Consider the following 14,456-nt stretch of genomic DNA (forward strand, 5'->3'; position numbering starts at 1 on the left):
CCAGACCCAGCCAGGCACAGGAGGCCACCTCTGGAAGGCTGGCACTTCCATGCAAACTCCGGAGGAGGGAAACGCACGGAGTCCGACAGAAGGAAACTCAGTGGCTACCAGGGACTTGCGGTGGGAGGAAGGGAGACTGACTGCTTCCCAGGGACAGGGTTTCTCTTGGACAAAAATGGGCGGGTACTAGATGCGGATGACGTTGGTGTGACGTTGTGAGTCTGCTTCACGCCACTTCAGCGAACAATTGAAAAGAACCCAAGAACTAAACTTTATTGAACTGACGAGATAAAATACAGGGAAAGGTTAAGTAAAGAAAAACCAAAAACAAAACTTTAAAACCCACGCCATGGCTAGGGGAAGGCGAGGATTCTCTGGGGCTGCAGCTCAGGAGCTGAGGGTAGTGGCTGGGATGCTGCCAGTGCTTGCTGAAGGTCTTGAGCCGGCTGTGGCTCGCAAGATGCCTGTGCGGCTCTGAGCTGGGCTGGGCCCGAGAGGGAGAGACGGTGCCGGATCTTCAGGGTCTTCCGCGTCTTTCGGTGGAGCTGCAGCTGGAGATGGAAGAAGAGAAAACGCCACCAACATGACTGCCCGCCCAAGTCATTCCAAAGAAAGGGACCCTCTGCCGCCAATCCAGCAGTCTCAGTCCAAGCACCACGCCCCCGAAAGTCTTCCCAGACTCCAGTCCCTGGCAAGAGTGATCTGAGCCCGCCCCTTGCTCCCAGCCGAACCCCAGCCTCTGGACACTCTGCTCCGGGGGGCGCAGCGCCATCCCCTCTGCACACGCCCACGTCACACACCCGAGTCCTCCTCACCCTCAGTCTTGGCATCAGTGTGCTCAGGCTGCTCCAGCCGGGAAAGAAGAACGCGGGCGCGGTGCTCCAGCTCCGAGCCGGGCATATTGAGACCGATGTAGGCCAAGAGCAGTTCCAGGCTGGGAACATCTGGGGGCTGGATAAAATCCTCAGGGTACCATCGGAGCCAGGCGCCCAGAATGAAGGAGATGGCCCTGAGGACGGACAGGTGGGCAGCAGAGTCAGAGAAGGGTCCTTTCCTTGCACGCTGGCCTCCCGGGCATCCCTGTGCGGGCCTGGGCTCCTGGGCCTCCCGCTCCTGGCTGTCCAGGGGCCAGTCCTACTTGGCGGCCACCTCCAATCTGGCAGTCTTGGCAGAGCTAGGCCAGGGCACCAAGGAGGGGCTAGGAAAACGCCTTTGGAAGGGGGAGCCCTGTGCCGTGGTGGCGTCACCTCTCCTAGGCCTCAGGGAAGCCTGACACACTGCTTGGAGCATCTCTCCGCCCACTGCCCACTGGAACGTCAGCTGCGTGAGGGCAGCGAGCGGTGCAGTCTCCTCTTTTCATTGCCCTCCCTGGCACACAGGAGGTGCTCCCAGAACATCTGACCAGTGAGGGAACAACGGACATTGTCTCCCGCCCATGCTTCCCAGGGCCCTCCTCTTGCCTCCAACTTTCCCTCCTGGGCCTACGTGCTGCCTGATTCACCAGGTGTCCCATGAGGGTCATGCTCCCCTGCCCCGTATCTCGACCAGGGAGGGGCTTATGTGGCCCCGGAGCACTCCCTGAGCCCCCTGAGCAGGAGCTGAGCACCCGCTGGGGAGCTTCTAGCAGATGAGTGAGCGGGACGCTGCAGGCAACTGCCCTCCAAGTGTGGACGCTGGGCGCCCTCCTAGGGATTCCAAAGCCCACTCACTTTTTGAGTTGGTCTAGGGGTCCGCCGTCCTCATCGCCATAGGCAAGGACACAACCGTATCTAGAAGACACAGGAGGACGTCGCATGGACTGGACTGTGGATCAGGCCTGCGTGAGAAGCCTAGCGGCGCTGTCTCACTCCCAAGGAGAATGGAGCCCTGGAGGGCATGGCTGTCGCCTGCTCTGCGCACGGGATTCTGGTCAGTGCCTAGAAAACTTTCTGCACCTAGTGGGGACCTCTGTGTGTGCGTGATGAAGGAAGGAGCTCCAACCGGCCCCTCACTCCTGCTTGAGTGGGTCGGGGGCCTCGGCTCAGCCCAGGGATCGCTGCTCTGGCTTCACCCAGGTCAGAGACCTAGAAGAGCTCTGCCATCTCCTTTTCCAAAGGGAAGACAACAACTCAGTGAAGGCCACGGGCACGCTGAGGGACGAGGCGGAGGCTTCGCCTTAGGCAAGAGGAATATCCTCAATGAGCACAACCACAGCCCCTCCGCTCCAGTCGACCCTCCCAGAGGGTTAGGCTTCTCGAGAAGCCTTTGCAGGCAGCACCTGCCTGAGTCCCTACAATCTCCCCTGGAGGCTGATCCTCTCTTCAGCCCGCCTTGCAAGGAGCAAACCGAGGCTCGGGGAGGTGCCGTGACATCCCCAGCCTCACAGCTAGTAGGTGGCTGAATGCCCACAGTGCTGCGGAGGGGCACGGCACGCACCTTTGAAACAGAAGCTCCAGCACCTGTCGTGTGGTGGCAAAACCTCTATACGTGCACAGGAAGCTGTGGACGTAGGCGGTGTCGCCCTCCAGGAAGGCGGGCACCAGGTGCTCCACTCGCTTCTGCCGCCTTCCAGCCTGGACGGTCCACACCAGGCGGGACGCTTTGCTCTTCGCTGGGGATGGATTTTCAGCCTGGGGTCAGACAGAGGGGCCGCTTGCCATCAGAGGCCGCACCGCGGGCCCCAGGAGTGCCGGGGACTGGAGGTCGCACCGAATGCCCAAGCCCGCGGTGACTTGTGGCCGCAAGTGGGCATCATTGCCCAGGGCAGGGAAGAATTCTCGGGATTCCAAGTAGGATGTGAGGTGGAGAAGGATTAAACCTCTTGGTCTCCTAGGTCTTTGTGCTGGCAGAGGAGTGACAGCCCCTCCCTGGATGAAGAGCATCAACCCTGGGGTGGCTGACCAACTGCCCATTCGAGACAGGAGAACACAGAGGCTTTTCGTGGGCTGGGAGGGATGAGGACGGGAGGACAGGCAGGGTGATCAGGGCGGTGCTGTGGAAATGGCAACAGAAGGTGCGGGTTCAGTGAAGGGCTGAGTCACTGGGCTAATGGGTCTCCCTTCTGGAAAGTTGGGCAGCCTGCTGAGGCCCGACGCCCTGACCTCGAGAGGCCACGTGGACGTGTTCCTCTGGACAGCAAAGGCAGAGGACCAGAAAGAACCCTGTGAGCCCCATGTCCTGTTGGGCAAAAAGCATGCCTATCCATCAGGATGCTGCGTCCGACTGGGAGAAGGTGGGGAAGGATTGCCAGGCCACATGGACACGTGAGGATGGGAGTTCAAACAGGAAAATCTCTACAGAACGCAAAAGGACTCTTGAACGCCCGTGAGCTGATGGGCTAGAAATGTCTCTGCTCTGCTACACCTCTGTGGACAGGGCCGTCTCCTCTGGCCAAGACGGGGGCTGGGCCCGCAGGGCAAGGTCGGGGGAAGAGATGGGGATTCAGATTCCTTTGGGAGCAGGGCTCCAGGCAGGAGCCCCGGGGCTGTCTCAGGGCCTTCGAAGACCTGGGGTCCTCAGTGCTGTCTTGGGGCCCTGGGGCTTGGGTCTCCCCAGCACCTGCACTCACCCTGAGCCGGCCCTGGCCTCGCTTGGCAGCGTGGGGCACCTTCCCTTCCTGCAGGGTGGTGGAGTCGAGGGCGTCGTGGCTCAGCTGCTGGCCCATCTCCTGAGTGACGCTCTGGAAAGACAGTGCCCGGCAGCCAGGCGGCAAGCCTCAGAGACCCGACTGGCTGTCTTTGCTGGCTCTCACACCTCTGTGACTCTCTCCACTCTGGACACACATACCCCGCCCCACGGTCCACACAGACCTCCACCGAGGAGGGAAACACACGGCAGCCTGAGGGCCTGGAATGAGGAGGCAGCTTAGGGGTCCCCTTTCAGTCCTGCCAGCCCTGTCCTGGCTTGGGAACGTGACGGGAAAAGCAGGTTATTGCCAGCCCACCAACCTTCTGCGGCCAAGGGCAGATCCTGCCCACACGTCCCTCTGGCCCCCACACTCACGAGGACGGGATGAGGGCTGCCCTGGGAGGGCTCGGGGAGCTGGTCTGGCCTCGATTGGGCTGCTCTAGGCTTCCTCATGTTACCTGAGAGGACCTCCTGCCAAAGGTCCAGCGGTGGGGGGCGTGGGAGCTGAGCCAGCGTCCACAACGTCTCCAAAGGTTCTCCCTGCGGGCTTTCTGGGAACCAGAGCCCTGGTCAGGCGGGAGAAAGCAGGAGAACATGTTTCTCTATCAAGAGTCTCCAGCCAAGTGAGCTGGCTTTGCGCACGTGGCTGCCTAGTTGCGGGGGTTCCAAGTCTGTTGGGGTCTGTTGTCAAGGAAGTGACCTCATTTCCTGCAGTGCCCTTACCTGAGTGCCCCCCTCAGATACCACCCATGCAAACAGTCCTCTGGCCATGGCCTTGCTCACCCCCCTTCTCCATGCGACGTCGTAGGCGTACCCAGGAACACCAACACACCCGTCTCACAGGCTCCCTAGAGGGTCTGGGTGCGGCCGAGGTCCCAGCTTTGAGACTGACGCAGAAACAAGTCCTCTTCCTTACCTCTTCTGGATCCTGCATAAGCCGTTGTGTCTCTCAGGGCCTGTCGGCCTCCTGTCTGCACACTGGGGAGGACCGGAGCGTGGACTTGCTAGACATGTCCTCTGGCGTGTGTCCTACCTTAGAGGACGATACCTCTCAAACTGCAGGCGGGTGTCACTTGCAGGCAATGCCTCCCACCTCGTGTTTCTTCCTCTTGCCACTTGCCCTGTGTCTGCTTCTCTTCGGATCCCACCCTAGAGTCCATCCTTGCATCCAAGGTCAATGTGTGTGTGTGTGTGTGTGTGTGTTTGTGTGTGTGTGCATGCGCGTGTGTGTGTGTGTTTGTGTGCGTCCGCGTGTTGTGTGCTCAGGTTGTGGAGGCCAAGAAGAAAACAGCTCCCACAAAAGGGAGGGATTGGCAAGAGCTTCTCAAGGTCTCATGGTTCCTAATTTCAGAAGCCAAGCCTCCGCGTGGGGTCCCAGTCTTGCCCTAGAAGGTCAGAACACACACTTACCCATTGGACTCACCCTGTCGAGGGCCATTCCCTACCCCTCTAGGGGCCTCAGTTTCCCAATGTTCCAGTGAGAGATTCAATTCAGGACTGCATAGGCCTGAGCTCAGCAGAAAAGTGGCCGCCACTGCCTCCACCGTGGGTGTGATGTGGGCAGGGCTACAATCCAGGGTGCCCCGGACCTGGGCTCCTCCTCAAACAAGAACTGACCAAATGCCCGTGTACACTGCCGAATACTCCCCCTCACCCCCATGCCATCTCCAGATCTGTATGCACTTCCACCAACACAGCCTTCTCCAGAGGCCCCTGGGAATGCCTGTGTGCAGCCAGAGCCCCAGCCTTGAGGACGCAGAGCTGGCTTCCTCCCTGGCTCCGCCTTCTTCCTCATCTGGGATTCTGGGCAAGGCATTGAAGTTCTGGGGTCTTCTCCTTCTCCCGTCACTGGCCACCTGGGATCAGGACTTCCTGGTCTAGACCTCCTGCTGTAATCCCCTCCTCTTGAGTGTGGACTGACTGGAGCGATTCCACAGAGGACGGCAAAGCGATGCCGTGTCACTACTGAGATTTGGATGTGGTCAGTGGTCCCTGAGAACGCGCAAGGGGATAGGTGTGACTACTCACAGCCCACTGTGGGGCATCAGGTACCAGGAAGGAACAGCCCCAGGCTCCTTCCCGCACCACACCCTCACACACCCACACACCCACACCGCCCTCACACACAAACACACACACACTCACACACACACACACACGCCCCCGCACCAGAGCTCAATGAAGAGCTCTGAAAAGCTGGCCACCCCTTGTTCTGGGCAGTTGTTTCTTGGTAGAACGAGGGCATCGTTTCTTATGACTCATCTTTAAGTCATTCTTTTACCAAATTAACATTAATTATCTATCTCAAACGTTAAAACTTTGGGGAATATATTTTACTCCACGATACGCTTCTTATAAACGCCAGTGTTTCATATGCGATGAGAATATTTTTGAAATTTGCACATTTTGAAAACGTTACCATGGCCCATCCAGGAAAGCGAAAGATTTGAAAGGGGTCTCCCTGGCCCCGACATTTCCCTCGCTGTTTCCAGCTCTGGTGTCACACCTCCAAGGGGTCCCCATCCCCAGGAAGTGAAAAGAGGGAATAGCGGGGCATCCTCTTTGAGACAGAATCTTTGATCTCCGGGGGATTTTTCTTCTTAATGAAAACCGCTATCTCAATTTCAAACATCCGGAGTCACTCACCTCAGACCAGACCCAGCCAGGCACAGGAGGCCACCTCTGGAAGGCTGGCACTTCCATGCAAACTCCGGAGGAGGGAAACGCACGGAGTCCGACAGAAGGAAACTCAGTGGCTACCAGGGACTTGCGGTGGGAGGAAGGGAGACTGACTGCTTCCCAGGGACAGGGTTTCTCTTGGACAAAAATGGGCGGGTACTAGATGCGGATGACGTTGGTGTGACGTTGTGAGTCTGCTTCACGCCACTTCAGCGAACAATTGAAAAGAACCCAAGAACTAAACTTTATTGAACTGACGAGATAAAATACAGGGAAAGGTTAAGTAAAGAAAAACCAAAAACAAAACTTTAAAACCCACGCCATGGCTAGGGGAAGGCGAGGATTCTCTGGGGCTGCAGCTCAGGAGCTGAGGGTAGTGGCTGGGATGCTGCCAGTGCTTGCTGAAGGTCTTGAGCCGGCTGTGGCTCGCAAGATGCCTGTGCGGCTCTGAGCTGGGCTGGGCCCGAGAGGGAGAGACGGTGCCGGATCTTCAGGGTCTTCCGCGTCTTTCGGTGGAGCTGCAGCTGGAGATGGAAGAAGAGAAAACGCCACCAACATGACTGCCCGCCCAAGTCATTCCAAAGAAAGGGACCCTCTGCCGCCAATCCAGCAGTCTCAGTCCAAGCACCACGCCCCCGAAAGTCTTCCCAGACTCCAGTCCCTGGCAAGAGTGATCTGAGCCCGCCCCTTGCTCCCAGCCGAACCCCAGCCTCTGGACACTCTGCTCCGGGGGGCGCAGCGCCATCCCCTCTGCACACGCCCACGTCACACACCCGAGTCCTCCTCACCCTCAGTCTTGGCATCAGTGTGCTCAGGCTGCTCCAGCCGGGAAAGAAGAACGCGGGCGCGGTGCTCCAGCTCCGAGCCGGGCATATTGAGACCAATGTAGGCCAAGAGCAGTTCCAGGCTGGGAACATCTGGGGGCTGGATAAAATCCTCAGGGTACCATCGGAGCCAGGCGCCCAGAATGAAGGAGATGGCCCTGAGGACGGACAGGTGGGCAGCAGAGTCAGAGAAGGGTCCTTTCCTTGCACGCTGGCCTCCCGGGCATCCCTGTGCGGGCCTGGGCTCCTGGGCCTCCCGCTCCTGGCTGTCCAGGGGCCAGTCCTACTTGGCGGCCACCTCCAATCTGGCAGTCTGGGCAGAGCTAGGCCAGGGCACCAAGGAGGGGCTAGGAAAACGCCTTTGGAAGGGGGAGCCCTGTGCCGTGGTGGCGTCACCTCTCCTAGGCCTCAGGGAAGCCTGACACACTGCTTGGAGCATCTCTCCGCCCACTGCCCACTGGAACGTCAGCTGCGTGAGGGCAGCGAGCGGTGCAGTCTCCTCTTTTCATTGCCCTCCCTGGCACACAGGAGGTGCTCCCAGAACATCTGACCAGTGAGGGAACAACGGACATTGTCTCCCGCCCATGCTTCCCAGGGCCCTCCTCTTGCCTCCAACTTTCCCTCCTGGGCCTACGTGCTGCCTGATTCACCAGGTGTCCCATGAGGGTCATGCTCCCCTGCCCCGTATCTCGACCAGGGAGGGGCTTATGTGGCCCCGGAGCACTCCCTGAGCCCCCTGAGCAGGAGCTGAGCACCCGCTGGGCAGCTTCTAGCAGATGAGTGAGCGGGACGCTGCAGGCAACTGCCCTCCAAGTGTGGACGCTGGGCGCCCTCCTAGGGATTCCAAAGCCCACTCACTTTTTGAGTTGGTCTAGGGGTCCGCCGTCCTCATCGCCATAGGCAAGGACACAACCGTATCTAGAAGACACAGGAGGACGTCGCATGGACTGGACTGTGGATCAGGCCTGCGTGAGAAGCCTAGCGGCGCTGTCTCACTCCCAAGGAGAATGGAGCCCTGGAGGGCATGGCTGTCGCCTGCTCTGCGCACGGGATTCTGGTCAGTGCCTAGAAAACTTTCTGCACCTAGTGGGGACCTCTGTGTGTGCGTGATGAAGGAAGGAGCTCCAACCGGCCCCTCACTCCTGCTTGAGTGGGTCGGGGGCCTCGGCTCAGCCCAGGGATCGCTGCTCTGGCTTCACCCAGGTCAGAGACCTAGAAGAGCTCTGCCATCTCCTTTTCCAAAGGGAAGACAACAACTCAGTGAAGGCCACGGGCACGCTGAGGGACGAGGCGGAGGCTTCGCCTTAGGCAAGAGGAATATCCTCAATGAGCACAACCACAGCCCCTCCGCTCCAGTCGACCCTCCCAGAGGGTTAGGCTTCTCGAGAAGCCTTTGCAGGCAGCACCTGCCTGAGTCCCTACAATCTCCCCTGGAGGCTGATCCTCTCTTCAGCCCGCCTTGCAAGGAGCAAACCGAGGCTCGGGGAGGTGCCGTGACATCCCCAGCCTCACAGCTAGTAGGTGGCTGAATGCCCACAGTGCTGCGGAGGGGCACGGCACGCACCTTTGAAACAGAAGCTCCAGCACCTGTCGTGTGGTGGCAAAACCTCTATACGTGCACAGGAAGCTGTGGACGTAGGCGGTGTCGCCCTCCAGGAAGGCGGGCACCAGGTGCTCCACTCGCTTCTGCCGCCTTCCAGCCTGGACGGTCCACACCAGGCGGGACGCTTTGCTCTTCGCTGGGGATGGATTTTCAGCCTGGGGTCAGACAGAGGGGCCGCTTGCCATCAGAGGCCGCACCGCGGGCCCCAGGAGTGCCGGGGACTGGAGGTCGCACCGAATGCCCAAGCCCGCGGTGACTTGTGGCCCCAAGTGGGCATCATTGCCCAGGGCAGGGAAGAATTCTCGGGATTCCAAGTAGGATGTGAGGTGGAGAAGGATTAAACCTCTTGGTCTCCTAGGTCTTTGTGCTGGCAGAGGAGTGACAGCCCCTCCCTGGATGAAGAGCATCAACCCTGGGGTGGCTGACCAACTGCCCATTCGAGACAGGAGAACACAGAGGCTTTTCGTGGGCTGGGAGGGATGAGGACGGGAGGACAGGCAGGGTGATCAGGGCGGTGCTGTGGAAATGGCAACAGAAGGTGCGGGTTCAGTGAAGGGCTGAGTCACTGGGCTAATGGGTCTCCCTTCTGGAAAGTTGGGCAGCCTGCTGAGGCCCGACGCCCTGACCTCGAGAGGCCACGTGGACGTGTTCCTCTGGACAGCAAAGGCAGAGGACCAGAAAGAACCGTGTGAGCCCCATGTCCTGTTGGGCAAAAAGCATGCCTATCCATCAGGATGCTGCGTCCGACTGGGAGAAGGTGGGGAAGGATTGCCAGGCCACATGGACACGTGAGGATGGGAGTTCAAACAGGAAAATCTCTACAGAACGCAAAAGGACTCTTGAACGCCCGTGAGCTGATGGGCTAGAAATGTCTCTGCTCTGCTACACCTCTGTGGACAGGGCCGTCTCCTCTGGCCAAGACGGGGGCTGGGCCCGCAGGGCAAGGTCGGGGGAAGAGATGGGGATTCAGATTCCTTTGGGAGCAGGGCTCCAGGCAGGAGCCCCGGGGCTGTCTCAGGGCCTTCGAAGACCTGGGGTCCTCAGTGCTGTCTTGGGGCCCTGGGGCTTGGGTCTCCCCAGCACCTGCACTCACCCTGAGCCGGCCCTGGCCTCGCTTGGCAGCGTGGGGCACCTTCCCTTCCTGCAGGGTGGTGGAGTCGAGGGCGTCGTGGCTCAGCTGCTGGCCCATCTCCTGAGTGACGCTCTGGAAAGACAGTGCCCGGCAGCCAGGCGGCAAGCCTCAGAGACCCGACTGGCTGTCTTTGCTGGCTCTCACACCTCTGTGACTCTCTCCACTCTGGACACACATACCCCGCCCCACGGTCCACACAGACCTCCACCGAGGAGGGAAACACACGGCAGCCTGAGGGCCTGGAATGAGGAGGCAGCTTAGGGGTCCCCTTTCAGTCCTGCCAGCCCTGTCCTGGCTTGGGAACGTGACGGGAAAAGCAGGTTATTGCCAGCCCACCAACCTTCTGCGGCCAAGGGCAGATCCTGCCCACACGTCCCTCTGGCCCCCACACTCACGAGGACGGGATGAGGGCTGCCCTGGGAGGGCTCGGGGAGCTGGTCTGGCCTCGATTGGGCTGCTCTAGGCTTCCTCATGTTACCTGAGAGGACCTCCTGCCAAAGGTCCAGCGGTGGGGGGCGTGGGAGCTGAGCCAGCGTCCACAACGTCTCCAAAGGTTCTCCCTGCGGGCTTTCTGGGAACCAGAGCCCTGGTCAGGCGGGAGAAAGCAGGAGAACATGTTTCTCTATCAAGAGTCTCCAGCCAAGTGAGCTGGCTTTGCGCACGTGGCTGCCTAGTTGCGGGGGTTCCAAGTCTGTTGGGGTCTGTTGTCAAGGAAGTGACCTCATTTCCTGCAGTGCCCTTACCTGAGTGCCCCCCTCAGATACCACCCATGCAAACAGTCCTCTGGCCATGGCCTTGCTCACCCCCCTTCTCCATGCGACGTCGTAGGCGTACCCAGGAACACCAACACACCCGTCTCACAGGCTCCCTAGAGGGTCTGGGTGCGGCCGAGGTCCCAGCTTTGAGACTGACGCAGAAACAAGTCCTCTTCCTTACCTCTTCTGGATCCTGCATAAGCCGTTGTGTCTCTCAGGGCCTGTCGGCCTCCTGTCTGCACACTGGGGAGGACCGGAGCGCGGACTTGCTAGACATGTCCTCTGGCGTGTGTCCTACCTTAGAGGACGATACCTCTCAAACTGCAGGCGGGTGTCACTTGCAGGCAATGCCTCCCACCTCGTGTTTCTTCCTCTTGCCGCTTGCCCTGTGTCTGCTTCTCTTCGGATCCCACCCTAGAGTCCATCCTTGCATCCAAGGTCAATGTGTGTGTGTGTGTGTGTGTGTGTTTGTGTGTGTGTGCATGCGCGTGTGTGTGTGTGTTTGTGTGCGTCCGCGTGTTGTGTGCTCAGGTTGTGGAGGCCAAGAAGAAAACAGCTCCCACAAAAGGGAGGGATTGGCAAGAGCTTCTCAAGGTCTCATGGTTCCTAATTTCAGAAGCCAAGCCTCCGCGTGGGGTCCCAGTCTTGCCCTAGAAGGTCAGAACACACACTTACCCATTGGACTCACCCTGTCGAGGGCCATTCCCTACCCCTCTAGGGGCCTCAGTTTCCCAATGTTCCAGTGAGAGATTCAATTCAGGACTGCATAGGCCTGAGCTCAGCAGAAAAGTGGCCGCCACTGCCTCCACCGTGGGTGTGATGTGGTCAGAGCTACAATCAAGGGTGCCTCTGATCTTTGCTCCTCCTCAAACAAGAACTGACCAATTGCCAGTCTATGCTACCGAATACTCCCCCTTGGCATGGCTTAAATAATTATGCTTCATGCACAGTATAGGGTAACCTCTCCATCTACCAACACTTACGACAAATTTAAAATAACCTAATCAATCCTTACCAGATAAACAGCATTACCAATCCTTCTAACACCAAGAATATATATTTATAAAATAAATTGTGTTGTCTTGGCAAGATTATCTTACTAAGTAACTCATTCTGGTTCTTAATCATTACTAACTTATTTTTCTTTAAAGCATTCTGGAAACTTTCCAGAAAATGCTTATCCTCAAAAATACAAATTCTACAAGAAGTAAGACTTTCAGATGTATTTCAATGAGTTTTAAATAAAAATAGAATTGATAAACTGTTATTTTATATGTTAAAGCCGTAAGATTAGAGACATCCAGATCATTCTCACACACTCATATTAATAATGATAGTCATACCCTCATTATTCAAAATCCTGTCTTGTTCAGTATGGACCTCCTTCTAAAAAATAGAAACTGCATGTCAGAATAATAATCTGGGGCATAGTTGAGCACAGATTAACAAGAACTCAACAGTATTAATGGACCATAATTTCCCTGGAATCATTTTCTACTGTGTTGTTCAAGTAATTTATATTGGCTTTAATATTTCATTGACATTTAGTCACACAAATTAAATGAAAAATTGAAAATAGATGAGTGATAACCTTTCTAGTTTATGACAGGTTACTTCTTGCTATCAGCAGTTAAAACTGGAAATATTCTATCAGAATGTGGCTATTCATTAATTTTTCTTAAAATTAATTTTTATTGTTCTTTTCTTCCTATGGAGAACTCTTAACACTCTCAATTAATGATCCCATTAAGTCCACCTTCCCTCTTTAATTCTCTGATTTTTCTGTCTGCTGAGAATCAAAGCGACAACATTGATACACGACAACCAGATACACATTGATACAACATTGATACACAGCCATCAATGCATACAACGGTGTTCCACCCTTCCCCTAGAAATCATGTCACAGTATGTGACCTCCATAAGATTTTCAGTTTTCCCTGCACCACCACATTCTATACCAGTGGTTCTTAACCTTGACATTAGAAACATCCATGGTGCTTTAGAAATCACCTATGCTTGGGCTCTTTCCCCAGGCCAATTAAATCAGAATCTCTGAGGATGGGACTCAGGCAACAGTATTGTTTTTTAATTCACCAAGTATTTCCTTTGTACTGTACCTGAATGTCTCTACTTGGTTTTAAGGTCAACGCTGATCTCCTTGAACAAGAAATCTTCTCTCGGGGCTGGCCTGTGGCCGAGTGGTTGCGTTGGCATGCTCTGCTTCTCTGGCCCAGGGTTTCTCACCGGTTCGAATACTGGGCGTGGACATGGCACTGCTCATTCAGGCCATGCTGAGGCGACGTTCCACATGCCACAACTAGAAGGACCCATAACTAAAATATACAACTATGTACTGGGGGGATTTGGGGAGAAAAAGTAATAAAAAGAAACAAAAAAGATTGGCAAAAGTTGTTAGCTCAGATGCCAATCTTAAAAAAAAAGAAAATCTTCTGAAAAAAAAAAATCTTCTCTCAGCTTAATCAGTAATTTCACTCAGTAATTTCACGTGGCTTGGCCTTAAACCAGATAACTGTGCTCCCCTTCTCTCTTAATCAGTCTATATCCTTTTAGTCATGGAAAATACCCCACATTATTTCAGTTTTATTAATTAAGTCCTCCGAAAAATGTTACTTAAATACCTAGTTCTTATTTGAGAATCCTGGATTCTCCTCTTCTTTTACGTTGAAGCTGGCTTTTGGAATAGAATTAGGCCACAGCTGAAAAGGAATATATTTAATATCTATTTTCATTCCAGATATCTTAGAGGAGTTTTGCTTATTCTTAGTAGGAAAAATAAATAATTGACAAACACCTAAGGTTAAAAATTGCAATTGAATAATTAACGCTTGTTAATTTATGTTTTCCACAAATTTTCATCTAAACTGTACTTTCTATTTACATGATGATGTACCAGAACTCATGGTGTCTGTCCAAACACACTTACTGAGTCAAGTTCTTGAAATGGCATATATGGGGGCTTCCTATTTCATCTTCATTTTTATATCAGGAGGAAAAAGTTTCTAAGCTATTGATTTTCTCTCAAGGCAAAATTTAGCTTTTCAAATTATGAAGATGACATAATATTCTGCTTAATCTTTATCTTGTTTCCATTGTTCACTGTTTAGTAATGCAGGATTACAAAAGCAAATACTGTATTACTCATATACACTAGAACTGGAAACCAGTGGATTAAAGACTCCAGACACCAGGATCCGGGTTTTAAGACCACTCGAGTTTGTAGCTTAGGTGTGTGGTTTTACCTCTCTATTTCTTCACCTTCCTACAAAGAGGCCCCTGCCAGCTCTGAAATTCTGCCAATTCTGCCTAGAATATAGCGAAATGGCTCAATCTATTATCTGTAGATTTCAAAATAACAGCAATTCAAACAAATTTAAGAGCTGTATTGTGAAGATTGAACTAAAGAAATACAGGACATCACTATGATTTCAGTTTAATTTTACTGAAGACTTTCTCCCTGCTCCTTCCCAGCAATGGACAGAATCATTTCACACAGGCATAATAAAACTCTAATAGTTAATTAATTAGTAAATAAACAAATAAAACTTTTCTTTTGTCCTATAAATATTACATTTATAAATGGGTAACCTCGTGGATAAGCAGGTGCATGAATAGATGTATGGCTGGGCAGAGGATCTGTTTTCAGTGTCCTTTTTAAAACCAAAACAGCACTATTTACATATTGGTAACATGTCCAAATTTAATTCAAAGTAGTTAGAAGAAAACAAAAAGATTCTTAATTTCCTAATGATGATACAAAAGTGAGGGAAAAGTAGAAAATAGACTCAAATGACTCTATCAAAATGAGACTTGTTTGGTTTCATCAAACATTTACT

At 54.3% G+C, this 14,456-nt stretch overlaps 2 protein-coding genes across 30 annotated transcripts; both read right to left on the bottom strand.

Annotated features, from left to right (window-relative positions):
- Positions 1-247: 247 nt before the first annotated feature.
- Positions 248-5,173, bottom strand: LOC139076979 (ral guanine nucleotide dissociation stimulator-like). 25 transcript variants are annotated; one of them, XM_070582230.1, is made up of 8 exons: positions 5,017-5,173; positions 4,523-4,635; positions 4,065-4,172; positions 3,548-3,658; positions 2,416-2,609; positions 1,710-1,769; positions 816-1,009; positions 248-551 (listed from the first exon to the last, which is right to left on the bottom strand). In XM_070582230.1, the coding sequence occupies exons 2-8, from the start codon at positions 4,538-4,540 to the stop codon at positions 388-390; spliced, it is 849 nt and encodes a 282-aa protein (XP_070438331.1). In that variant the 5' UTR covers positions 4,541-4,635; positions 5,017-5,173; the 3' UTR covers positions 248-387. The 25 variants fall into 25 exon arrangements, with proteins under 25 accessions (XP_070438331.1, XP_070438329.1, XP_070438333.1 ...); XM_070582228.1 differs by having other exon boundaries at positions 5,013-5,173; XM_070582232.1 differs by having other exon boundaries at positions 5,030-5,168.
- A 1,332-nt stretch (positions 5,174-6,505) lies between these two features.
- On the bottom strand, positions 6,506-14,307 carry LOC139076982 (ral guanine nucleotide dissociation stimulator-like). Of its 5 annotated transcripts, none has more exons than XM_070582286.1 (8): positions 12,720-14,307; positions 11,943-11,985; positions 10,648-11,249; positions 9,806-9,916; positions 8,674-8,867; positions 7,968-8,027; positions 7,074-7,267; positions 6,506-6,809 (listed from the first exon to the last, which is right to left on the bottom strand). In XM_070582286.1, the coding sequence occupies exons 4-8, from the start codon at positions 9,899-9,901 to the stop codon at positions 6,646-6,648; spliced, it is 708 nt and encodes a 235-aa protein (XP_070438387.1). In that variant the 5' UTR covers positions 9,902-9,916; positions 10,648-11,249; positions 11,943-11,985; positions 12,720-14,307; the 3' UTR covers positions 6,506-6,645. The 5 variants fall into 5 exon arrangements, with proteins under 5 accessions (XP_070438387.1, XP_070438383.1, XP_070438384.1 ...); XM_070582282.1 differs by lacking the exons at positions 11,943-11,985; positions 12,720-14,307 and adding exons at positions 10,323-10,430; positions 11,288-11,877 and having other exon boundaries at positions 10,697-10,792; XM_070582283.1 differs by lacking the exons at positions 7,968-8,027; positions 11,943-11,985; positions 12,720-14,307 and adding exons at positions 10,323-10,430; positions 11,288-11,883 and having other exon boundaries at positions 10,697-10,792.
- Positions 14,308-14,456: the final 149 nt, after the last annotated feature.

Source organism: Equus przewalskii, chromosome 18 (assembly GCF_037783145.1).
Source record: "Equus przewalskii isolate Varuska chromosome 18, EquPr2, whole genome shotgun sequence".
NCBI classification, from domain to species: domain Eukaryota; kingdom Metazoa; phylum Chordata; class Mammalia; order Perissodactyla; family Equidae; genus Equus; species Equus przewalskii.

What these genes read in the sequence shown, in the direction of transcription:
- LOC139076979 (XM_070582218.1), bottom strand. An exon ending in CTAGGGAGCCTGTGAGACGG is followed by an intron (nt 4,173 to 4,438) that starts GTGTGTTGGTGT and finishes CCGCCTGACCAG; the next exon opens with GGCTCTGGTTCCCAGAAAGC. An exon ending in CACTGATGCCAAGACTGAGG is followed by an intron (nt 552 to 815) that starts GTGAGGAGGACT and finishes TTCCATCTCCAG; the next exon opens with CTGCAGCTCCACCGAAAGAC.
- LOC139076982 (XM_070582282.1), bottom strand. An exon ending in CCCCTAGACCAACTCAAAAA is followed by an intron (nt 7,268 to 7,967) that starts GTGAGTGGGCTT and finishes GTCCGTCCTCAG; the next exon opens with GGCCATCTCCTTCATTCTGG. An exon ending in CACTGATGCCAAGACTGAGG is followed by an intron (nt 6,810 to 7,073) that starts GTGAGGAGGACT and finishes TTCCATCTCCAG; the next exon opens with CTGCAGCTCCACCGAAAGAC.